The sequence below is a fragment of the Clupea harengus genome, chromosome 10, assembly GCF_900700415.2.
Source record: "Clupea harengus chromosome 10, Ch_v2.0.2, whole genome shotgun sequence".
In the NCBI taxonomy this organism is placed as follows: Eukaryota; Metazoa; Chordata; class Actinopteri; order Clupeiformes; family Clupeidae; genus Clupea; species Clupea harengus.
Genome location: NC_045161.1, coordinates 20,032,706 through 20,053,638, shown reverse-complemented (window position 1 = coordinate 20,053,638; position 20,933 = coordinate 20,032,706). Strand labels below are relative to the sequence as shown.

Below are 20,933 nucleotides of genomic sequence, written 5' to 3'. Positions count from 1 at the left end.
GAGAAGACCTCGAGCGGAGCTTTCCGTTTATTTTCTTGTGTGATTCCAAATTCTGTTTGTGTTCGAATCTAGCTAGCTTACTGGATTGTAGATGCTGGGGTTTCTCTTTCGGATCGAGTTATCAGCTGCGATAAATAGATAAAGTAGCCGGCGACGGATTTAAATAATCCTGTCTATAGATACAACAGTGTCTCGCAAACCACTGTCAAGTTGTGAAGATGAGTGTGGAAGCGTATGGGCCGAGTTCTCAGACTCTAACCTTCCTGGATACCGAGGAAACTGAGTTGCTTGGAGCTGATACCCAAGGCTCTGAGTATGAATTCACTGATTTTACACTTCCTAGTCAAACGCAAACTCAAGGCCAGACCCAAAGTCAGCTGGATAATCAGGTTTGTTATATTCCTTACGTGCTCAGGCTTATGTTTACCTCTGGTTTACCTTTCTTGCTCTCCAAATCTGAGTTAGCATAGGGTAGTTGTCGCTAGCTAGCGTTTGGCTCATATCCTAGCCAACGTTAATCTAACACCAGCGAGCATTAACGGAAACGTTAGCTTGCTTGCTTGCGATTTGATTTTCAAAAGGCAATGTGAAATCATTTAACGTTGTCGGTAACTGAGTTGAAAATGTTAGCTAGCCGCTTAACTAAAGACAACGTTTCGAGGTGCTGTAGACTAGCATACCTCACCCGCGCAGCAGGTGAGGTATGCTAGCATACATATGGGCAGCATAGCTAACATAATGTTAGCTAGATATCATTACCCCAGGAAAGCCACATTGCGGTGGCTAACGTTAGCTAGCAATAATAGGTACCTGCCGCGAAAGCCTCTCAGAAGCCAGGCGTGTTCACTATTTGAATTTTTTTAATGTGCTGTTTATTGACTTCCTTTTAGAAAACATGATGACAAACATTGTTTTTCTTTAGGTAAATGGCCCCGACGAAGTTTTACAAAACGGACCACTTGATGATTCTGTTGCTAAAACAAGTCAACTTTTAGCGGAACTGAACTTTGAGGAAGATGAGGAGGATGCCTATTACACCAAAGACCTACCAGTGCATGCCTGCAGGTGAGGGGGGAATCGTGCTAAAAACTTTTTTCTTCACTGTACTTACTTGTTGATACAAATTCCTCAAAAGGTCTCCATGCGTGAAGTATCATGTAATGTGTTGTCCTTGTGAAGACCTTTGTGATCTGATCCTTTCTTTTGTTTAATGCGAGACTTGTGTCTTGAAACGCATTGCCATCAACACCACTAGGCTTAAACACCTTATCATTTGCTTTCCAAAGCTACTGTGGCATTCATGATCCAGCATGTGTGGTGTACTGCAACACAAGCAAGAAGTGGTTCTGCAATGGGCGAGGCAACACCTCTGGGAGGTACAGTAGAATTAAAGCTTATGCCTACATTAATACAGGCAGCTATAGATATCTCTTTGAGATAAATCATTATTGATTTTGTGACTTTCAGCCACATTGTGAACCACCTGGTGAGAGCCAAGTGCAAGGAGGTGACTCTTCACAAGGATGGGCCCCTGGGAGAGACTGTGTTGGAGTGCTACAACTGTGGCTGTCGCAATGTGTTCCTCCTGGGCTTCATCCCTGCCAAGGCTGACTCGGTGGTCGTACTGCTGTGCAGGTGAGTTTCATGGAGAATTGTCTTTGAAGAAGACTAAAGGCACATGGTGGTCGTAACTGTTGTGCAGTTGAGTTTCGTGGAGGACTGTCTTTGAAGAAGACTTAATGGCACGTGGTGGTTGACTGACTATGCAGCGATGTGTGTCAGCAGCATGGTTTGTCCTGATTAAAGAGAAACATTGTTATTTCCACCCACAGGCAGCCGTGTGCGAGTCAGAGCAGCCTGAAGGACATCAACTGGGACAGCTCTCAGTGGCAGCCACTTATCCAGGACCGCTGCTTCCTGTCCTGGCTTGTGAAGATCCCCTCCGAACAGGAGCAGCTCCGGGCACGCCAGATCGCTGCCCAGCAGATCAACAAGCTTGAGGAGCTCTGGAAGGTTAGACCGCATCCTTCAGCGGGCCTTTTGGTCATGCCATTTGGATGTGTTATTTACTGGGAATGGAAATTGGATGATGGCTGGTCTGAAGTCTGGTGAAAAGCATTTTTTCTCACCCAAGTTTAATGCCTTTTCATTCAGGCCACCAGTTGTACTTATCCTTTGTTTTGAAGTCAGATATTTTGTGTTTTAAGTTACTGACCTTATACTGAAGTGGGTTAGACCCTCAGTCAGTAGTGTAAGGTTTGAATAACCACCATGATGTGATGGGCTCTCAGGACAATCCCACTGCAACCCTGGAGGACCTTGAGAAGCCTGGTGTGGACGAGGAGCCTCAGCACGTGCTGCTACGCTATGAGGATGCCTACCAGTACCAGAACATCTTTGGGCCTCTGGTCAAGCTGGAGGCCGACTATGACAAAAAGCTCAAAGAGTCCCAGGTATGTTGCTGCTTTTAGGTGAAACAATACCGTTTTATATGTTGATACACACACCCAACAGGCATTTCTTAATCAGTTCTTAAGCTCTAGCTCTAGTCAAACATTTCAACATGCCTGATCAGCTGACTAATGATGTGCTTATTGCACCGCAGAATGCCGTCTGCTTTAATAACATTAGCACATCCAGTACCACCTGCTCCAGTAGTCTGCTAACTTCATAGGCAGCATGTATTAGTTCTTGCCTTGTTTTGTGGACAGTGTCATGCTAGCTGTAGTTCGTCTGAGCTAACACAGACAAAGAGTTTTTCTCAGGACTGACTGACTGATTTATTTATTTTCTGCAGACCCAAGACAATATAACTGTCAGGTGGGACCTGGGACTGAATAAAAAACGGATTGCTTATTTCTCATTACCCAAGACGGACTCAGGTGGTAATTCCTCTCATTTTATTTGCCTGCTCTTCTCTGGTTGTGTTTCTCATTACGCATCCTGCATCACGCATCCCACGCATGCCAATCCTGCGTCATCTTTTTTCTTTTTTTTTTTTTTTGTGGCAATGTAAGTTGGTGGTATATTATACCCCGGTGACAAGAAATATGCTTTTTGAATTGGCTGGCAGGTGTCCCGATATTTTATGTATAACGGGACACCTATGAATAAGGTCAGGTAAAAAGGTTTAATCACAGTTCTATATTAATGCTCTGGAATCCACAAACTTTGAATGGTAATTATAAAACCATAGTAAATAACGGTTGATGGAAAAGATCAATAGAGGCTACTTCAGTGAGTGTGTAGTCAGGCAAGCTAATGAATGAACAAAGTAAATTCTCTAATTTTGCCAAGCTGTGTAAATGCAATGAATTCTGTGGTAAAATAACAAGTTATGTGGAGAACTAGCAGGCTGTCAAGCTAGCAAGCATAGAATCAGAAACCGCTATCGATAGCAAGCTAAAGCATTCAGGCTTAGCAACAGTGGAATCAACTGTAACCATAGAAACTACTCAATGTTGTCCTTGTCTGTGACCTTAAGAATGTCTTACTACGAACTAAACAGGTGGGCTTCTTTTTAAACTGAGCCAAACGTTTCCTCCGTGGGCTGTACATGCCTGCCCAAATACATGTGGCAACCGGGGTATAAGCGGGATAACGGCCTTCGAGGCTGTTATACGACAATATTGGACTTGGTGGTGACAACTCCACCTCGCTTCGCGTTATGGTGTTTTTTTTTTGCCTCTGTCTGCCTCATCTAATATTTTTGTATAACAGGACACCTGGTTGCTCGCTACCCCTTATGTAGTGCAAGTTCATAGTTCACATCGATTTTTTTCATTTGGAAGTAATAGTGTGTTTTTTGTTTTGTTTGTTGATGTTTAGCTTTTTCCCCTGTTTACTACTGTATTTGTTTTTGCTTAGATATGAGGCTGATGCAGGGAGATGAGATCTGTCTCCGGTATAAAGGTGATCTGGCTCCACTTTGGAAAGGGATTGGACATGTCATCAAAGTACCAGACAGTATCCTTTCAGTCCATGTGGGGTCAAAGCGAAGGTAGTCAGGACATATATGTAAAACGGTCACTTAATCCCATAGGCTCACATAACATTGGAAATATACTACAACAACTATGGGCAGGTGCTTGAAGGGGGGGGGGGGCTCTAATCAAAGTCTCAGTCCTTGACCACTATTGCGAAGATTATGGAGATGAGATCGCAATTGAATTGCGAAGCAGCGTTGGAGCGCCCATTGAAGTCACACACAACTTCCAGGTCGATTTTGTGTGGAAGTCCACCTCCTTTGATCGGTGAGTACATTTTGAATTATGAGTTTTATATATTTTCTTCTGTGTGTGGATGCCTATATATGACAACGTGTTGTGTTTTCTGCATGAACAGAATGCAGAGTGCCCTAAAGACCTTTGCCGTGGATGAGACCTCCGTGTCTGGGTACATATACCACAAGCTTCTGGGCCACGAGGTGGAGGACGTCCTCATCAAGTGTCAGCTTCCCAAGCGTTTCACTGCCCAGGGTCTTCCTGACCTTAACCACTCTCAGGTAGCCACGCCCTGTCTTCCCTGCAGCCCGAGCTGATTCTGAGATCATACATGAAAGAATGTGGTTTTCTCTCTGATCCTGCATATACATACACAAGCGCGCACCCCGCAGGGAGACAGCAGGGGAAATACACGCAGGCTAAATTTATAGCGCTGTGGAAAGAATGCAGCCGTGTTTGTGTGTGTGTGTGCACACTTACGTGCGTGTGTGTACGTATGCGCGCATGTGTGTGTATATATGTATGTAGATAGACAGTGATGCCAAATATCTCTGTGGTGTGTGTGTGTGTGTGTGTGTGTGTGTGTATATGTATGTAGATAGACAGTGATGCAGATATGTCTCTCTGTGATGTTTGGTCCAGGTGTGTGTGTGTGTGTATATGTATGTATATAGACAGAGATGCAGATATGTCTCTCTGTGATGTTTGGTCCAGGTGTGTGTGTGTGTGTGTGTGTGTGTATATATATATATGTATATGTATGTATATAGACAGAGATGCACATATGTCTCTCTCTGATGTTTGGTCCAGGTGTATGCGGTGAAGACTGTTCTCCAGCGTCCTCTCAGCCTCATTCAGGGTCCGCCTGGGACGGGTAAAACGGTCACCTCGGCAACCGTAGTGTATCACCTGGCCAGACAGGGCAATGGGTAAGAGCGTCTATACGTATGCTTTCCATGTGTAGGCACTGAGAAATAAACGATCAAACCTCAAACCACACACTAACAGCATTTATGTCAAACCTTGGAGTATTCTCTCACCGCACTCTGATGCCATTACTTTTAGATTTTGAGAACTTTAAAAAATGTAAACCATTTAAACGAGTCTCATTTCTCCATCCACGTTAGTGGTTTACTTCGTCACAATATGATATTGTGCCGTGCCTCACTGAAGTCACACCATAGTGTGATGTGTGTGTAGAGTCGTCCCCATTCCATAGTGTGGTGTGTGTGTGTGTGTGTGTGTGTGTGTGTGTGTGTGTGTGTGTGTGTGTGTGTGTGGAGCCGTGCTCATTCCATAGTGTGTGTGTGGAGCCGTGCCCATTCCAGTGAACTGCAGTGTGAGAGCAGCACTCCCTGGGTGTGGTTGGGAAGCGTGTACTTGGTGAATCATAGAATCCACCTGTCCCAGCCCCCACCCCATACTGGAATTTCCCCACCCGTGTTACAAGAAATGGTAGCACAGGAAAGTGGGATATAACTGATATGTGTGTGTATATACCAAGGTTATTATAGTTAACGAAAACTAACGAAAAAACGAAAACGAGGTGTGATTTTTTTTTTTCGTTAACTGAAATAAAAATAAAAACGAGGCTTTATAAAAAAAACGATAACTAACTGAAACTGTATTGTGTCTTTATAAAACTAACTAAAATAAAATAGAATTATAGAGAAAATGTCCTTAGTTTTCGTCTTTGTCAATGTATTTCATAGATGTCAATTTATTTCATACATAGCCTTATCCGACCTTCCGCCGTACCACTTTTAGTACACGCCCCTCACCTGGTTTCATGGCGGCAGAAATCGGGAGAAAGCGACAGAGTCCTATTTGGGATTACTTGGAACAGTAACGTGCGGTGAGGTTCGTGGCTGGTGAGTCACTTCAGAGTCAGATTTACAAATATATAAACCCAATACAGTAGCTTAAATCACCATTCAATTGGCAGCTTGCACTTTGACTACTGGTTGTTTTTCATATCAGCATTCTTTACACACACATAGTCTGGTAAGGTGGCTACAATACATACAGTTGGCAGCTGCTAGCTTGTGATGAACTCGTGTTAATATGTGTGATTATGCACTCGTGAATATGAACTCTTACGAAGTCGCACAGGCCCCCTGTGGTTCAAAATATTTTCAAAGCAATTTGGCTTTGGTTGTGAGAAGTCGATCGAGTTACTTATGTCCCGTCGTTTGAAGCATACCTTTTAGCTACGGTATTGGTCTCCCATTGATCAATTCACGCTTTGATTGAAAGTCCAGTTATGAGAAATGTTTTAGCTTAGCTATAGAATCTTCCATTTTCGTAGTCAATGTCAAATATAAGAAGAGTAACGGCAGAACAAGCATAAACCCGACCGGTGGGCTCTCGCATGCTCCCTTCATTGAAGCAGAGGTACTGTTTGCCTCCTCTCCATGCTTTTTCACTGCGGCTTTACGTCAGATCAGCGAGGCTAAATCGGTTCTACGCATGCGCTCAACCCAGTTTGTGAGGGATTGCGCAATCTGAGATGAGGCACAGCTCGTCGCTGCCTCACCGTCTCCCTGTCTCCTGTCTGTTTGAACAGGACATGCGCAAATTCTGACTGACACACGTCTGACACAGATCTTTCATAGTTGTCTTTTGTGGATGGCTGTTCATCTGTCCTAAGTGAATCATTTTTTTTAAATGGTATGTTTGGTGAGTTTTTATTACATATTATTTATTATAGCTTCTAACTTCTATTCATTTTGAGCATTTTGTTTTGCAAGCAAAAAAATTAAGCTTCCCTGACTGGCCCCCCTTGGTCTGTTGCATTCCGCGGTAAAGACTAAAACTAATACTGAAACTAATAAAAACTAAACTCAAACTAAGCATTTTCAAAAAATAGAAACTAAACTAAACTAGCAAACCCGCTTTAAAAACTAATTAAAACGAAACTGAAATTGAAAACAAAAAGTCAAAACGAAATAAAAATAAAAACTAGTGAAAAATGCAAAACTATAATAACCTTGGTATATACTCATATTCATCCATCTGTATGTATCTAAATGACTATACTCAAGTAAGCATTGTTGGGGACTTTTAACTGATGTTTAATTCAGATAAACTAGAAAATATATTTATATCAGAATGGGCCTAATGACATCAACTTGATCCTATAAAGGAAATTTCAGTTCCCATCGTGCTCTCTCTCTGTCCACAGGCCTGTGCTGGTGTGCGCTCCCAGTAACATAGCTGTGGACCAACTGACGGAGAAGATCCACATGTCGGGGCTGAAGGTGGTGAGGCTGTGTGCCAAGAGCAGAGAGGCCATCGACTCGCCCGTCTCCTTCCTGGCTCTGCACAACCAGATCCGCAACATGGACAGGTCAGACACCTTAACTCGCCGCTTTCCCCCAATTTTGCTGAATTTGGTGCTTTGCAGTGAAGTGGTATTGTAATGGCATATGTTTATGTGAGTGAACCTGGCCTGGCGATTGGTGTGTGTGAGTTCTGATCATCTGTGTATGTTTATGTGAGTGAACCTGGCCTGGCGTTTGGGGTGTGTGTGTGTGTGTGTGTGTGTGTGTGTGTGTGTGTGTGTGTGTGTGTGTTCTGATCATCTGTGTTGTCCATGACCAGCATGCCAGAGCTCCAGAAGCTGCAGCAGCTGAAGGACGAGACCGGAGAGCTGTCCTCCGCGGACGAGAAGCGCTACAGGGCTCTGAAGCGCACCGCTGAGCGAGAGCTCCTCATGGTGAGCCCTCCTCTGCATCTCCTGCTCCTCAGGGCTGGCTGTCTGGCTTCTGATTGGGCCGATTGTCTCAAGCAGAGAGTACGATTCAGACATAATGTTACAGAGATCTTCCAGTAAACCATTTAATATGTGGTGATATTGCACTCTGAAGAAATTTGATTTCAGTTCAGCAACATATATCCATACATCTGAAATACTCTGCATTGTCCTATGTGTACTACCCAACGCTAACTCTCCATGGGATATGTTGTGGCCACGCTTCTCTCCCTGGTGTCCCCCAGAATGCGGATGTGATCTGCGGCACGTGTGTTGGTGCTGGGGACCCTCGGCTGGCTAAGATGCAGTTCCGCTCCATCCTCATCGACGAGAGCACCCAGGCCACGGAGCCCGAGTGCATGGTGCCCGTGGTGCTTGGGGCCAAGCAGGTACGCCACCTACTCACTCAATCTGTGTGCTTTTGCCACCTACTCAATCAATCTGTGTGCTTTTGCCTCCGGGCATAACCTGTCTATTAGACCAGAGATAGGAAGTGTTGAGACACTCATTTATGGGACTGCTCTGTAGAGATAGGAAGTGTTGAGACACTCATTTATGGGACTGCTCTGTAGAGATAGGAAGTGTTGAGACACTCATTTATGGGACTGCTCTGTATGGCAAGAATGTTTGAGGAACCGAAGAGTCTCAGTTCTATTCAGCATGGGAACCACACTGCAACTTGCGAGGTGTTCCTGTTAATGAGGTGCGAGGTGGTGTTCCTGTTAATGAAACAATTGTGTGAATTCAAAGTGATCCAAAGGGATCCTGGAACTCACTTGGCTGACAGACAAACCTATAAGTGTTGTATATTTATCTTGTATATTTAGGAAGGTTATTTAGGTTATTATATGTTTATTATGTGTAAATTATGTTCATAGTACTTGTACAGAGTGTACGTCATGGTTTGTTATTATGTTATGTTATGGTAGGTTTTTGGGCGGCGCCTTGTCGTAAGAATTTCAGTGCCCAGTCTGACCCTGTGTCATTTTGTGCATCTGACAAATAAAAGACTTGTAACTTGTAACATCTTATGGAAAGATTAAGAAGGTAGCTACACCTATAGCTTTGACCTACATTGGCTCAGCTTCCTCAAATTGACAGACATATGACATTACAAACTTCCAGAAAAAAAGGTGCTGCTGTAAAAGATTTTCCACTTTCAACATTTCCCCAGAGCTTGTCTACATCTAACTTTTCTGTTTCCCCCCCTTTTAGCTGATCCTGGTGGGAGACCACTGTCAGCTGGGGCCGGTGGTGATGTGTAAGAAGGCGGCCAAGGCGGGCCTGTCCCAGTCTCTGTTTGAGCGGCTGGTGGTTCTGGGCATCAGGCCCATCCGCCTGCAGGTGCAGTACCGCATGCACCCCGCCCTCAGTGCCTTCCCCTCCAACATCTTCTACGAGGGCTCGCTGCAGAACGGAGTCACCGCAGGTACGCAGAACTGGCACAGGAGCAGAGAAACACTGAGGAGCGGGGGGGAAGCCATTTAAACAGCCAGCAGCTTGTTCCTCATCAGCCACAGAAAACAGTAGATTGTTTCGTCATGTCATTGCCATTAGATATATATAAATATATATAAACTCGGATTATAAGTTTATATTTCATAATATATATAGATTATTATATATCTGAACTCGGATTATAGTATTTTATGGTGTCCATAGTTCCAAGCAGCACAGTAGGAAGTGAAACCATAAGAATGGTGTTTATTTCCGTTATACCCTTAGATTCTGATTTGTTCTGTCGTGAATAAATGTGCCCTGTGGGGTTGAATCCTGTAGTAATCCTGTTGTTTTTAATGTTGTAGGTGACCGCATTAAGAAAGGCTTTGACTTCCAGTGGCCTCAGCCGGACAAGCCCATGTTCTTCTACGTGACCCAGGGCCAGGAGGAGATCGCCAGCTCCGGCACCTCCTACCTCAACAGGTATGCTCCCCGAGGTGATCCTCTTCAGGGTGGGACACACGTCTGAGTAACGAGCGGTGAATCAGTGCTGAGGTGCTGCGTGTGTTTGCTCCACAGGACCGAGGCGTCTAACGTGGAGAAGATCACCACGCGGCTCCTGAAGGCCGGCGCAAAGCCGGATCAGATCGGCATTATCACACCCTACGAGGGCCAGAGGTCTTACCTGGTGCAGTACATGCAGTTCAGTGGCTCCCTGCACACTAAGCTCTACCAGGTGAGTCACTGCTTCCTCCATGTAGGCATTGTATATGTGTGTAGCTATTGTGTGTGTGTGTGTGTGTGTGTGTGTGTGTGTGTGTGTGTGTGTGTGTATATATGCGTAATGTGTGCATGAAAGGTAAAATAAATGTAACATCAACACTATTGAAATGTCCAGTGCAAGAGTTTGGAATGTTACTTCCTGGGGCTTGTTTTCCCTTTCCTTGTTGGTGCTGTGCAGTACTAGTAGAATACCTCCAGTGATGGGTGCTGTACTAGTAGAATACCTCCAGTGAAGGTGCTGTGCTGAACAGGTTTGTTTTTGATGATGCAGGAAGTGGAGATTGCCAGTGTGGACGCCTTCCAGGGCCGTGAGAAGGACTTCATCATTCTGTCCTGTGTGCGTGCGAATGAGCACCAGGGCATTGGTTTCCTCAACGATCCACGGCGTCTCAACGTGGCTCTCACCAGAGCAAGGTAATTAGCACTGTAGTCTTTCTGCCGTTGCATATGTTGGTGAGTCCTATGGGTCTGTGTAGTGAACCACTAGTGTCCAGACATCCAAAGGGAGCGGTAAAGCAGCCCTCCTCCACATGTACTGTGTGATGGTTCAGTTAGAGTGCCTTGTTCATTTAGGAGGCCTCATTAATTATGTGCTATTTTTTATTTGGCAAACTATCATATATTTAGACTTCACCAGTCCACATAAAACTTGGCCTGGTTGTAGCCCCACATGGCTGATACGGAAAAAAAAGTGTATTGCCCTAGGTGTGTGTGTCCGTAGGTGTGCATTGCCCTTGGTGCTAGCGCCTCCTGAAGTGGGATGGGGTCAAAGCACTTTTTGGGCAGAAGCTCAAACTGTTTGAGCACCTAGTGAATAATAGTCAAAACAAAAATCCAGCAGTTCACTAGCCAATATCTTGTGATGTGAAGGTTCAAACTACCCAGCATCACTACCACATTCTTAAGGCGCACGCCAAATCCATGACATTTGAAACGTAAGGGGACGCTGCAACTTACACCTTCAAATATCTCAAGAACCGCTACATTTCTTCACATCTCCTAAAGTTTAATTCTGGCTCGCTAAACAAAATGCCCGCCAATGGCCAATCACAGTTCAGCAGTTCACACCAGTTGTTTGGACCCCGATGATCGCTGCTTGCAGCAGTCATATTACACGCCGCTGTCTGGTATGTCTAGTTTTGTTGTGAAATCAAGCCTGATGTATGTGTGCCCGCGCTCGCTCGCTCACTCGCTCAGGTACGGCGTGATCATCGTGGGCAACCCCAAGGCCCTGTCCAAGCAGCCGCTGTGGAACCACCTGCTGAACTACTACAAGGAGCAGAAGGTGCTGGTGGAGGGGCCCCTGAACAACCTCCGGGAGAGCCTCATGCAGTTCAGCAAGCCCCGCAAGCTGGTCAACACCATCAACCCCGTGAGTGTACCAGGCCTGACCACATGGTGGCGCACCTGTCCTGATACTGGCTCCACAGCACATGGGGTTTATGTTGGTGTATCATCACCTAGGGTGGACAAATCTGACTAGTATTATTATTATTTCTGTCGTTTTATAAAATTACCGTATATTGCATGAATGCCTATTATGCGATTCGGTTCAGCTGATTCTTCCATTGGGTCTGTTCAGGGTGCCCGCTTCATGACCACGGCCATGTATGACGCCAGAGAGGCCCTGATCCCCGGCTCTGCGTACGACCGCAGCAACACAGGTGAGGCCAGCACCAGAGACGGCTGCGTCTGCTCTCCATGACCCGGTCGATTTTCTACTTTAATATTACTAGTGATCTCCAAATGGAGGCAACAATGTTTCATTCTGTTTTTGGTAATGAGTGCAATGTGCCAAATGTTTATTGGAGGGCTTAGTTTTACTCATCAGTGTTTTAAGCAATTTCATCTCAACCTGTGTCCCTGTGTGAAGGGTTGGTAAAGCTGTCATTTTGAATGTGTTTGCAGGCCGTCCAAACATTTACTTCCAGACCCATGATCAGATTGGCATGATCGGTGCTGGCCCTAACCACGTGGCAGCCATGAACATGCCCATCCCCTTCAACCTGATGATGCCACACATGCCCCCGCCAGGCTACCTGGGCCAGGCCAGTGGCCCTGCTCTTGGTAAGGCACACCTCCATCCATCTCCCAGCTGGCTTTCCCCAGTAATACTCGTCGCCATTTTAACCCTAACTATGAAGAACAGTCACAATGGTGGATGGCTGATGGTTGCAGGGCTTCAATTTTAAGTGTTAATGGCCTTGTTCATTTTCTATATCATTTTCTGTCAACAAATCAGATGGGTTCTTGGTGTAGAATATGAACTAGTCCATGATGCTCTTTTCATGTATTGTATTGTTGGAGAGTAATGCAGGATGTTATTGTATTCCTCCAGGGCGTGGAGGCCTTAATAAAGGCAGAGGAGGTCGCGGTGGGCGTCAGAAGCCCCGTGGCGCTGCCAACCATGGCAGTGGGCAAGGTAACATTGGCAACAGCCAGGCCAGCCAGGATGCAGCGTCTCAGCCATTCTCCCAGGGCCCGCTCACCCAGGGCTACATCGCCATGAGCCAGCCCTCACAGATGAGCCAGCCCGGCCTCTCCCAGCCTGAGCTGTCCCAGGTAACGCACCGCTACAGATACATCAGCAGCTAGTCATTGGGGAGATGTTTATGAGATGTCCCAGGTAACACACCCACTACAGATACATCAGCCGCTAGTCATTGGGGAGATGTTTATGAGATGTCCCAGGTAACACACCAGCTACAGATACATCAGCAGCTAGTCATTGGGGAGATGTTTATGAGATGTCCCAGGTAACACACCAGCTATAGATACATCAGCAGCTAGTCATTGGGGAGATGTTCCTGAGCTGTCCCAGGTAAAGCACCCGCTACAGATACATCAGCAGCTAGTCATTGGGGAGATGTTCCTGAGCTCTCCCAGGTAAAGCACCCGCTACAGATACATCAGCAGCTAGTCATTGGGGACATGTTTGTGAGCTCTCACAGGTAACACACCCGCTACAGATACATCAGCGGCTCTCCCAGCCTGAGCTCTCCCAGCCTGAGCTCTCCCAGGTAAAGCACCAGCTACAGATACATCAGCAGCTAGTCTTTGACCTCTCCCAGCCTTTGGGAGATGGTTTGTAGTGTAAATGACTTTGGACAAGCAACAGTAGGCACAGTTAGTCCTGCGGTGACCAAAACATGAATCCTGTGTGGGATCCAATGATCCAAAGAAATGAGAGTACTGTGACCTATAAATGGCACAGCGTCTGTAACTACCACCATCTCCACTGTATTCCTTTTCCTACTCAGGTAGTTAGTCCTGTACTTGCTAATTATTCAAATAAAAACAATTATTGTGAAATGTATAGGTTGCACCACTAAAATCTCCTCTGTGTTAATGTGCTTTCCAGGACAGTTACTTGGGGGATGAGTTCAAGTCTCAGATCGATGTGGCTCTGTCTCAAGACTCAACATACCAGGGTGAACGTGCATACCAACATGGTGGAGTAACTGGACTGTCACAGTATTAAAATGTAAGCGACTTCACCTGTGGGTGGACTGGGGAAAGGGACTGACTTCACCTGTGGGTGGACTGGGTAAAGGGACTTCACCTGTGGGTGGACTGGGTAAAGGGACTATTTTACACTGACTTCTAGAGTGGCTGTCGCCATACACTACTATGCATTGCATCTTCACCTGTCATGTACTTTACTTGTGTTATCAACACCTGGCAAGATTTTGTCTTGCATTTAGTATTTGGTAAGGATGCTGGTAGGTAATTTAAGTTAATCAATTTAGGCACTTTTATTTGAAAAAGATTTGCTTTACGCCAGCAGTAGACTCCACCTGTCAGTGACGGCAGCAGGTGCTGGGTGGGGAAACGATGTTTCCATCACATGATGACATTGTTGCCTGTTGTCTTCCAGGGTGACTGAAGAGGCTCGAGGCGCAAGCTGAGCTTGGTCCAACTGCATTTTATTCTGGGGAAACACTAAATAAACAGAACATGGAGACCTGATTTCCTCTGCCACGACTGGAGCGCCACTCTGTGATGGCAACGGGAACAGGAACCAACCAATCACAGGAGGGAGAAGGAGGAGCACCAACAGGAAAGAGATAGAGAAGGGGAACATACAAGATGGAGGAATGGCTGCCAGCCTGCGGAGAGAGAGAGAGAGAGAGAGAGCGGGCGATCGGAGGGGGCCTGCTGCTCGCGCTCGGACTGTCTGACCCAAACAAACAAGTCCTCTCTCACGAGGGCACGACTCTCCCCCCCACACTCCACTCTGGCGCCCCCTACCTGAGGAGAGACCAGTGCAGCGGGGGGACCGGGGCTCTCTGAGCTGAGAGGGAGGTGAAGCTGAGCTCCTTCCCCATCCAGCGAGCGCTACCCAGCCCAGAGGCACCGAGGCGCAGCTGCTGCACACTTACACAGTAAAGTTTGACCTTCATCTCCGAGCTGACTGCTTGTGAAGCCTGCTTCATATTCTGACATGGGTGATCAGACTCCTGTGAGAGAGAATTGGTAGATTTGAACTCGTACCTGCAGATCCGGGCTGATCCCATGGCCGACGGTTTCCAAAATGAGCTGTAAAAAAATTAAAACGAAGGTTTAACGGCTAGGTCTCTGCCTTGAGCTGGGCTTTCTGCGCCATGCCCAGCTTTTCCTTTTAAACCAGCTTTTAGACCTGAACCACCACGGACTGCATCTCGGTGCAAACCCTCATTAGCTTCCCAAGCAGGGCTGTAGTAAGATTATTTTAAAATAAAAGGTGATGTTTGTTTCAGGCCTCTAGCTATGGACTGTTGCAAGTTCACTGGCCCAAATTTGGATTCTTCCCCTGCTGAACCTACAGGGAAATGGCATCCCAATCCCACATTCAACCCTATGACTTCAGTTGCTTTGCATATGGTGCGCTTTCTGTCCAGGTTGTTTATCAGTTCATTGTCATTTCACCAATTCAGTGTTTGTTTTCTGAAGACTTCAAACCGCATTGCTCAGATGTGTGACCAAAATGCCATTTGGACTGCGATCTTAACAATGCTAGACGAAACGCTTATTTAGATGACTTGGTGCGTTTTTGTTCTTCATTCCACTATTTTTCATTTAATGGCAAATCTTTTATTACCAGTGGTACTATATAAAGATTAAATGTACCACCCTAATCATTTTTAAATCATCAAATCCATTTGTCTGCTTTGTCGCATAGAGTAGGAGACTATATAAGCTCACATTATAAGGCTGTCTGTGTCATTAAGGGCTGCTTGTACATTAGTCCAAGGCAGGGATAGAAGCTGTATGACCTAGTGAAATGGTTAAAAAAAAAAACACTTTGCTTTTCCTTTCTTTCTTTTCCAAGCATGACGGTCAAGATTGACTTTTTCTGAATCACTCAAGTATTTCCTTATTGGACAAATGTCTGTCGGGAAGTGCTGGTTTATCAAACAGATTCATGATAACAAATGTGCTGTAGGTTGATTCGAGCAGCAGCTGTATGACCAGGTACCCTTGGATAGTGAAGTGACACAAAAGACTGCTGTGACATGTTTGTTTGCTGTTTGCTGTGCTTTCCTTAACAATGAAGTCTAGTCCTCACTCTCGGCACATGCCTTTATGAAGGTGGTTACACAGCACTGCTCTGTTATCTGTTTGCCACACTTCTCTTCAAACGGTTCCCTTGAGTCATGAGTAGACGGGGTGTGTGTGGTGGTGTAGGTACAGTTTTGCTTGGGGTTACAGAACCACCGTTCATCTTAGTAGTACTCCACCATAGACTAGCACTACCACCAAGTGTAGGAGGGAATAACTGCTTTGAGTCCATCAAGGTTTTTACAAATATTTCAGTTCATGACAATCATGCCCATAGAATTTATATTTCAGTAACCAAGTGAAATGTGTGTGTAGGAACCTGAAATACTAGACATGGCAGTGGTCGTCATGGTAATTACCTCAGCACTGAGACAAAGCCATGATGGAGAATGAAACCTGAGCCAAGCAGAAGCCATAATGATGATCAGCCAGAACGCAAAACCTTTTATGTCTTTATTTGTTTAATACCTGCCCCAAAAAATCCCTCTTCCCATGATTCCCTAAGAGCTGTCCCCAGTCTCCTCTCAGGAGACGGAGGATGTTCCCTATCACGGACAGCCAGTAGTGCAGTAGAGGCCCACCTTATGTGTGGAGTTTTCATGTTGGCTTTGGGGGCTGTTTTCACCAGTTTATCTTGTAATCACATTCCTGTGTGGTTGATTTTATTTTTCCAATAAAGCTTAAATGCTCACATCCACTCAAACGTGTAAGTGTCATTTCTGAGTCACTGTTCCATGAAAATCCACTAAAAGGGAAAATAATCAGTGGTAGCTGAACATTAAACGTGATGCACTGAGGGTCAGTCGTCTGATTATGACGCTTCTTTTTTCGTTTTAGCGCTGCTCTGTGCTTTCTTCTGACCCGACTTCTCTTGCTTCTGCTGAATTGTTTGCTGAATTTTGTCCTTGAATTTCTTGTTCTGTGTCTTAATCTTCATGAGTTCCGCTTTCCGTTTCTGCTCCACATCTGGGTCCTGTAACGTCATTAAAAACAAATCAAACGGGTCCCTCTGTGACCTGAATACTTCACAGTATTCAAAGCAACTGTAAATCAACTACAGCGTGCCACTTTTACATGTAACATGGAAAGTCACTTCTAGACATTCTTTTTGCATATATTAAAGGCAGACATCACGTAGCCTATATTTAGTTTGAGAGCCACTTGCCTTGCCCTCCAGAATCATCTGCTTTCTCTTATTGATCTCCTTCTTCTCATCAAAGTCTGACGACTCCAGCTTCTATAAAAGTCAATGTCATGGTTAATTACACAACATACACACTCACAAAAAAGCATAAAACGAACAATTATTAACCCTGGCCCGTTAGGAAAGGCTATACATACGATTTCACACTTGCGCCTGGTCACATTAACTTGGGTTAGGATCTTCAGCACCTCCTTCTCTTCCACTGGATGTGCCTTCAGCTTGGTCTCTGTAGCGCACATAAAACAAAACCAGTCACTTAAAATACTTATTAACATCTTTTAGATATCAATTATATGAAACTTTCAGCTATAACACCTACGTAGTGGAGATCGTTCAATAAATGCTGCTGGTATGTTAAATCATTGATATAGTCTGAATCACCTACACAGATTATTTGATATATAAATCAACATTGATTTCAAATTTATGGACACAATGTGAGCATTATCTACACAAACCAAAGTGCCATTTCTTTGCAGAAATGATTGATTGTTGATCTCCTTTAATTATTATTGACAAAAAGTGATTATTTGGACTAGAAGCCGTGATGTGAGTTCCAACTTACGGATTTGTTCCTCGATGGCGTTTACCAGATGGATGTCATACTGCGTCACCAGAGTGATTGACATGCCGCTGCGTCCTGTGGGGAAGCAATGTGTACGTCAATATCACCCAACTCTTGGCCTATCTGCCAATCTGAAGAGAACCCTGATCCAAAATCCCCCTTACCTGCCCGGGCGGTTCTGCCCACTCTGTGAATGTAGGTTTTAGGAAGTCCTGGGGTATTGTGATTGATAACCACCTGGACCCTTGGGATGTCCAAACCCCTATGACAAGTGGAAACACAAAAGAGCATTTATATCCTCGGAGGATTTGGTTGAGCTCAAGATTTTTGAATATGTGAAAAATAGAACCTCACTAAGGGTAATCAATGTCCCTTAAAACATCCTTACCTGGAGGCTACATCAGTAGCAATGAGGATTTTGAAGACGTTGGACTTAAATTTGGCAAGGTTAGCAAATCTTTGCTTCTGAAAAATGTAAGGAGGATGGGTGGTTAGTAAACTTGGTCTAACCTAAGGTTGCTGGTTTAAGGATGAATGTCTGCCCCCCCTTACCTGTTTCATCATCGAGTGCAATGAAATGGTGGGGAATTTAAACTCACGGAGCATCATTGTGAGTATCTGGCAATTTCTGTTGCACACAGAACACACATAAATGTCACTCATGATACCATGATGAGGTCACTCAATAAAAACATCATTATTTGACAATCCAGTGACTACACTTACTTGCAAGTGTTGGTAAAAATGATGAGGGACCAGTCATCATGTTCATCCTGGAATTTTTGGATAAGGTGGACCAGGTAGGCATCTTTCACCTTCTCTGGCGTGAGGATATACCTTTGATCCAACTCCACCACAGTCCGTACCCTAACAAAGAGGTTGTCAAATTGATTTAACCAAAATAGCCATTGAGAATGAAGTCTTATTCTATTCCAATAATTCCTCACAGGGGGCGCTACAACTTTGATCCCAGTAAACAGAAATGAATCACACAGTAGGTTTCTGTCGATGAAGCATATAAATGACACTTTCAATGACAGTGCGTCTTTGTTCTTGTGGGGTTAGCAAGTCTGACAACACATAGCGCTCTCCGAAACTAATGTATCTCTTTAACTCAGAGATCAGCTGAATCCCTCGCTCTCAGATGAAAGACAGCAGTCATACTCAGATTTGCTCTCCCAGAAGAAAGGCTTGTTCATGGCGATGCTCTTGAGCTCCTGCAGTGTGTCTGTGAGGGTGGCGCTGAAGAGCAGGGTCTGGCGCTTCGAGGGGACCACACTGAGGATGGTCTCCAGGTCCTTACCGAAGTCTGTGCCCTGCTCCAGCAGACGGTCAGCCTCGTCCATTATCTTAAAGGAGACAGCATGCAACAATGTGCCACTTTATGGAGCATGTTTCTATTCAATTCAATTGGATTTATATAGCGCCAAAACAATACAATTATCTCAAGGCACTTTACAGAGCCCAGAGCCTGAAAATAGCTTCGGTTAAGTCTGCTGTTATTAAACATAGAGTGTCTCTAGTAAATACAAATAAATTTGGCTGAATACTCACCAGAAATTTCATCTTACTCATGCTGAAGGTATTGCAGCTTCTAATGTGATCGGCAAGTCTTCCTGGAGTTGCAACTACAATATGTGGTTTCTTTGACAGATCTAAGCCCTGTTTCACCATGTCTGAGAACAGAACATTTGCCAAAGTAAATGCAAAGTGATGTGATATCTGTAATTTCTAAATTAACAAGAATTAAAAAGATTACCCATTCCCCCAACGATGATGGTGTCTCGCACACCTAAAGGTTTGCCCAGAGCTCTAAACTGCTCAGCAATCTGATATGCCAACTCCCTACACACACACACACACACACACATAAACACACACACACACACACACACACACACACACACACACACACACACACACACACACACACACACACACACACACACACACACACACACACACACACACACACACAAACACACACAAAAGATGTGCAACAGTATCAGTAAACATTTAATATTTTCAGTCATTCAAGTTGCAGGGAACACCTTAATTCTTTTCACAAATAATCACAAGATGAAAAGGACCCTTCAACAATTCTATCAGGAAGCATCCGAACAGGCCTAGTGGGTGTTTTGTGATTCCATTATATCTATTTCAGTGATGTAGTGTTTAAATTATCTGTGAGAATATCACGGTGATAATACACATAGCAGCGGGATGCCTAAACATTTGTACCATACAACTAACATTAATTTCCTCATTATGCCGACTTGGCTGTCAGGAGTTTTTACCAACCTGGTGGGTGTGAGCACAAGACAGAAGATGCCATACGGATCTTCAGACAGCTTTTGAAGGACTGGAAGAACAAATGCAGCGGTCTTTCCACTGCCAGTTTTGGCGCAGCCCATACAATCGCGACCTGAGGACCAAGGGTAGAGTTATAACCTAGCAAGGCTTAAGATCGGTCACAAACATGCTGAGGACTAAGGGTAGTTATAACCTAGCAAGGCTTAAGATCTGTCACAAACATGCTGAGGACGTAAAGATATAACGCATTGCTAAGAAGTACAAGCGATAGAGGTTATGAAGAATAAGAGCATAGCTCCATAGTGTCGTTGTACTCTTGTAGAAATAGCTTTGCATTAAACTCAGCTTACCTTCTAAAATTGCTGGTATGCAATTTTCCTGGACTGGAGTTGGTTTGCTGATGCCCATTTGTTTACATTGAAGTATCAGCCAGTCCGACAAACCCAAAGAGGTAAAATCCGCCATTTCCCCTCCACAATGGATTTACTGTTATGTCTATATGTTGTGCCCTTGAATGACAAAGAATGATAAACCAGTTAATTAATATAGAAATGCAAATAATTCCTAGAGGAAGCACCAAAGTTCGCCGAACAGCCTCGTGTCCTTGTTCTTCTTGACTGTACTTCCACAAGTGATAAACTAGATAACAGTGCATTACTGCCACCCACTGGCCTGGAGTAGCAATGTCCCCGCACTCATTAATAAAATGACAAATTCCTTTTACTTACACTAATCCTGTGTTTTCGTAACTTGCCTATATGAGAAATAAAAAGGTTTTTCTTGCGCTTTCTTAAATGTCTTATCTACAGCTGAATCCAGGGTCCACCTGACTTATACGTGAATAACACTGTGCTTTCGATATTTTAAAAACTGTTGCATTAATTCGTCTTTGATGTCAAACAGTAACCACTCTTCTCCTTCAGAACATATAGGCCATTGAACATGAGCAGGCGACATATTCCCTCTGTTATTATCTAGCCTAAATCTCTTTTCAAGATCTTCACAAGTCCTTAATTCTGAAAAAGAGCATAGCAATTTACCAATACAGTGTTTCACTAAAATCGTTTCAGTGTGACAACGGAAAAATAAGAGTGTGCATAATCTATTTTA

General features: G+C 44.6%; 2 protein-coding genes across 3 annotated transcripts; one reads left to right on the top strand and one right to left on the bottom strand.

Moving 5' to 3' along the window:
* Positions 1-7: 7 nt before the first annotated feature.
* LOC105900883 (UPF1 RNA helicase and ATPase) lies at positions 8-16,438 on the top strand. Of its 2 annotated transcripts, none has more exons than XM_031574333.2 (24): positions 8-389; positions 923-1,065; positions 1,287-1,376; positions 1,468-1,635; positions 1,833-2,013; positions 2,292-2,453; positions 2,798-2,885; positions 3,868-3,966; positions 4,142-4,253; positions 4,345-4,504; positions 5,034-5,152; positions 7,408-7,572; positions 7,827-7,941; positions 8,223-8,366; positions 9,193-9,406; positions 9,783-9,900; positions 9,997-10,153; positions 10,472-10,614; positions 11,398-11,572; positions 11,783-11,864; positions 12,109-12,267; positions 12,539-12,762; positions 13,562-13,684; positions 14,078-16,438. In XM_031574333.2, exons 1-23 carry the CDS (start codon positions 219-221, stop codon positions 13,679-13,681), a joined length of 3,309 nt encoding a protein of 1,102 aa, XP_031430193.1. In that variant the 5' UTR covers positions 8-218; the 3' UTR covers positions 13,682-13,684; positions 14,078-16,438. The 2 variants fall into 2 exon arrangements, with proteins under 2 accessions (XP_031430193.1, XP_012683711.1); XM_012828257.3 differs by having other exon boundaries at positions 9-389; positions 4,145-4,253.
* ddx49 (DEAD (Asp-Glu-Ala-Asp) box polypeptide 49) lies at positions 16,181-20,469 on the bottom strand. Its single transcript, XM_012828261.3, has 13 exons — positions 20,174-20,469; positions 19,812-19,935; positions 19,270-19,355; positions 19,065-19,186; positions 18,675-18,859; positions 18,237-18,377; positions 18,063-18,138; positions 17,899-17,975; positions 17,675-17,772; positions 17,511-17,585; positions 17,083-17,171; positions 16,907-16,978; positions 16,181-16,714 (listed from the first exon to the last, which is right to left on the bottom strand). The coding sequence occupies exons 1-13, from the start codon at positions 20,286-20,288 to the stop codon at positions 16,553-16,555; spliced, it is 1,422 nt and encodes a 473-aa protein (XP_012683715.1). The 5' UTR covers positions 20,289-20,469; the 3' UTR covers positions 16,181-16,552.
* Between the last annotated feature and the right edge of the window lie 464 nt (positions 20,470-20,933).

Excerpts from the sequence above, each read along its gene's own strand:
- ddx49 (XM_012828261.3), bottom strand. The coding sequence starts at position 20,288 with ATGGCGGATTTTACCTCTTTGGGTTTGTCGGACTGGCTGATACTTCAA. Across the intron at positions 19,936-20,173 it reads CATACCAGCAATTTTAGAAG|GTCGCGATTGTATGGGCTGC; the intron begins GTAAGCTGAGTT and ends CTTGGTCCTCAG. Across the intron at positions 16,979-17,082 it reads CCAGGCGCAAGTGTGAAATC|AAGCTGGAGTCGTCAGACTT; the intron begins GTATGTATAGCC and ends TGACTTTTATAG.
- LOC105900883 (XM_031574333.2), top strand. The coding sequence starts at position 219 with ATGAGTGTGGAAGCGTATGGGCCGAGTTCTCAGACTCTAACCTTCCTG. Across the intron at positions 5,153-7,407 it reads CTGGCCAGACAGGGCAATGG|GCCTGTGCTGGTGTGCGCTC; the intron begins GTAAGAGCGTCT and ends CTCTGTCCACAG. Across the intron at positions 10,154-10,471 it reads TGCACACTAAGCTCTACCAG|GAAGTGGAGATTGCCAGTGT; the intron begins GTGAGTCACTGC and ends TTGATGATGCAG.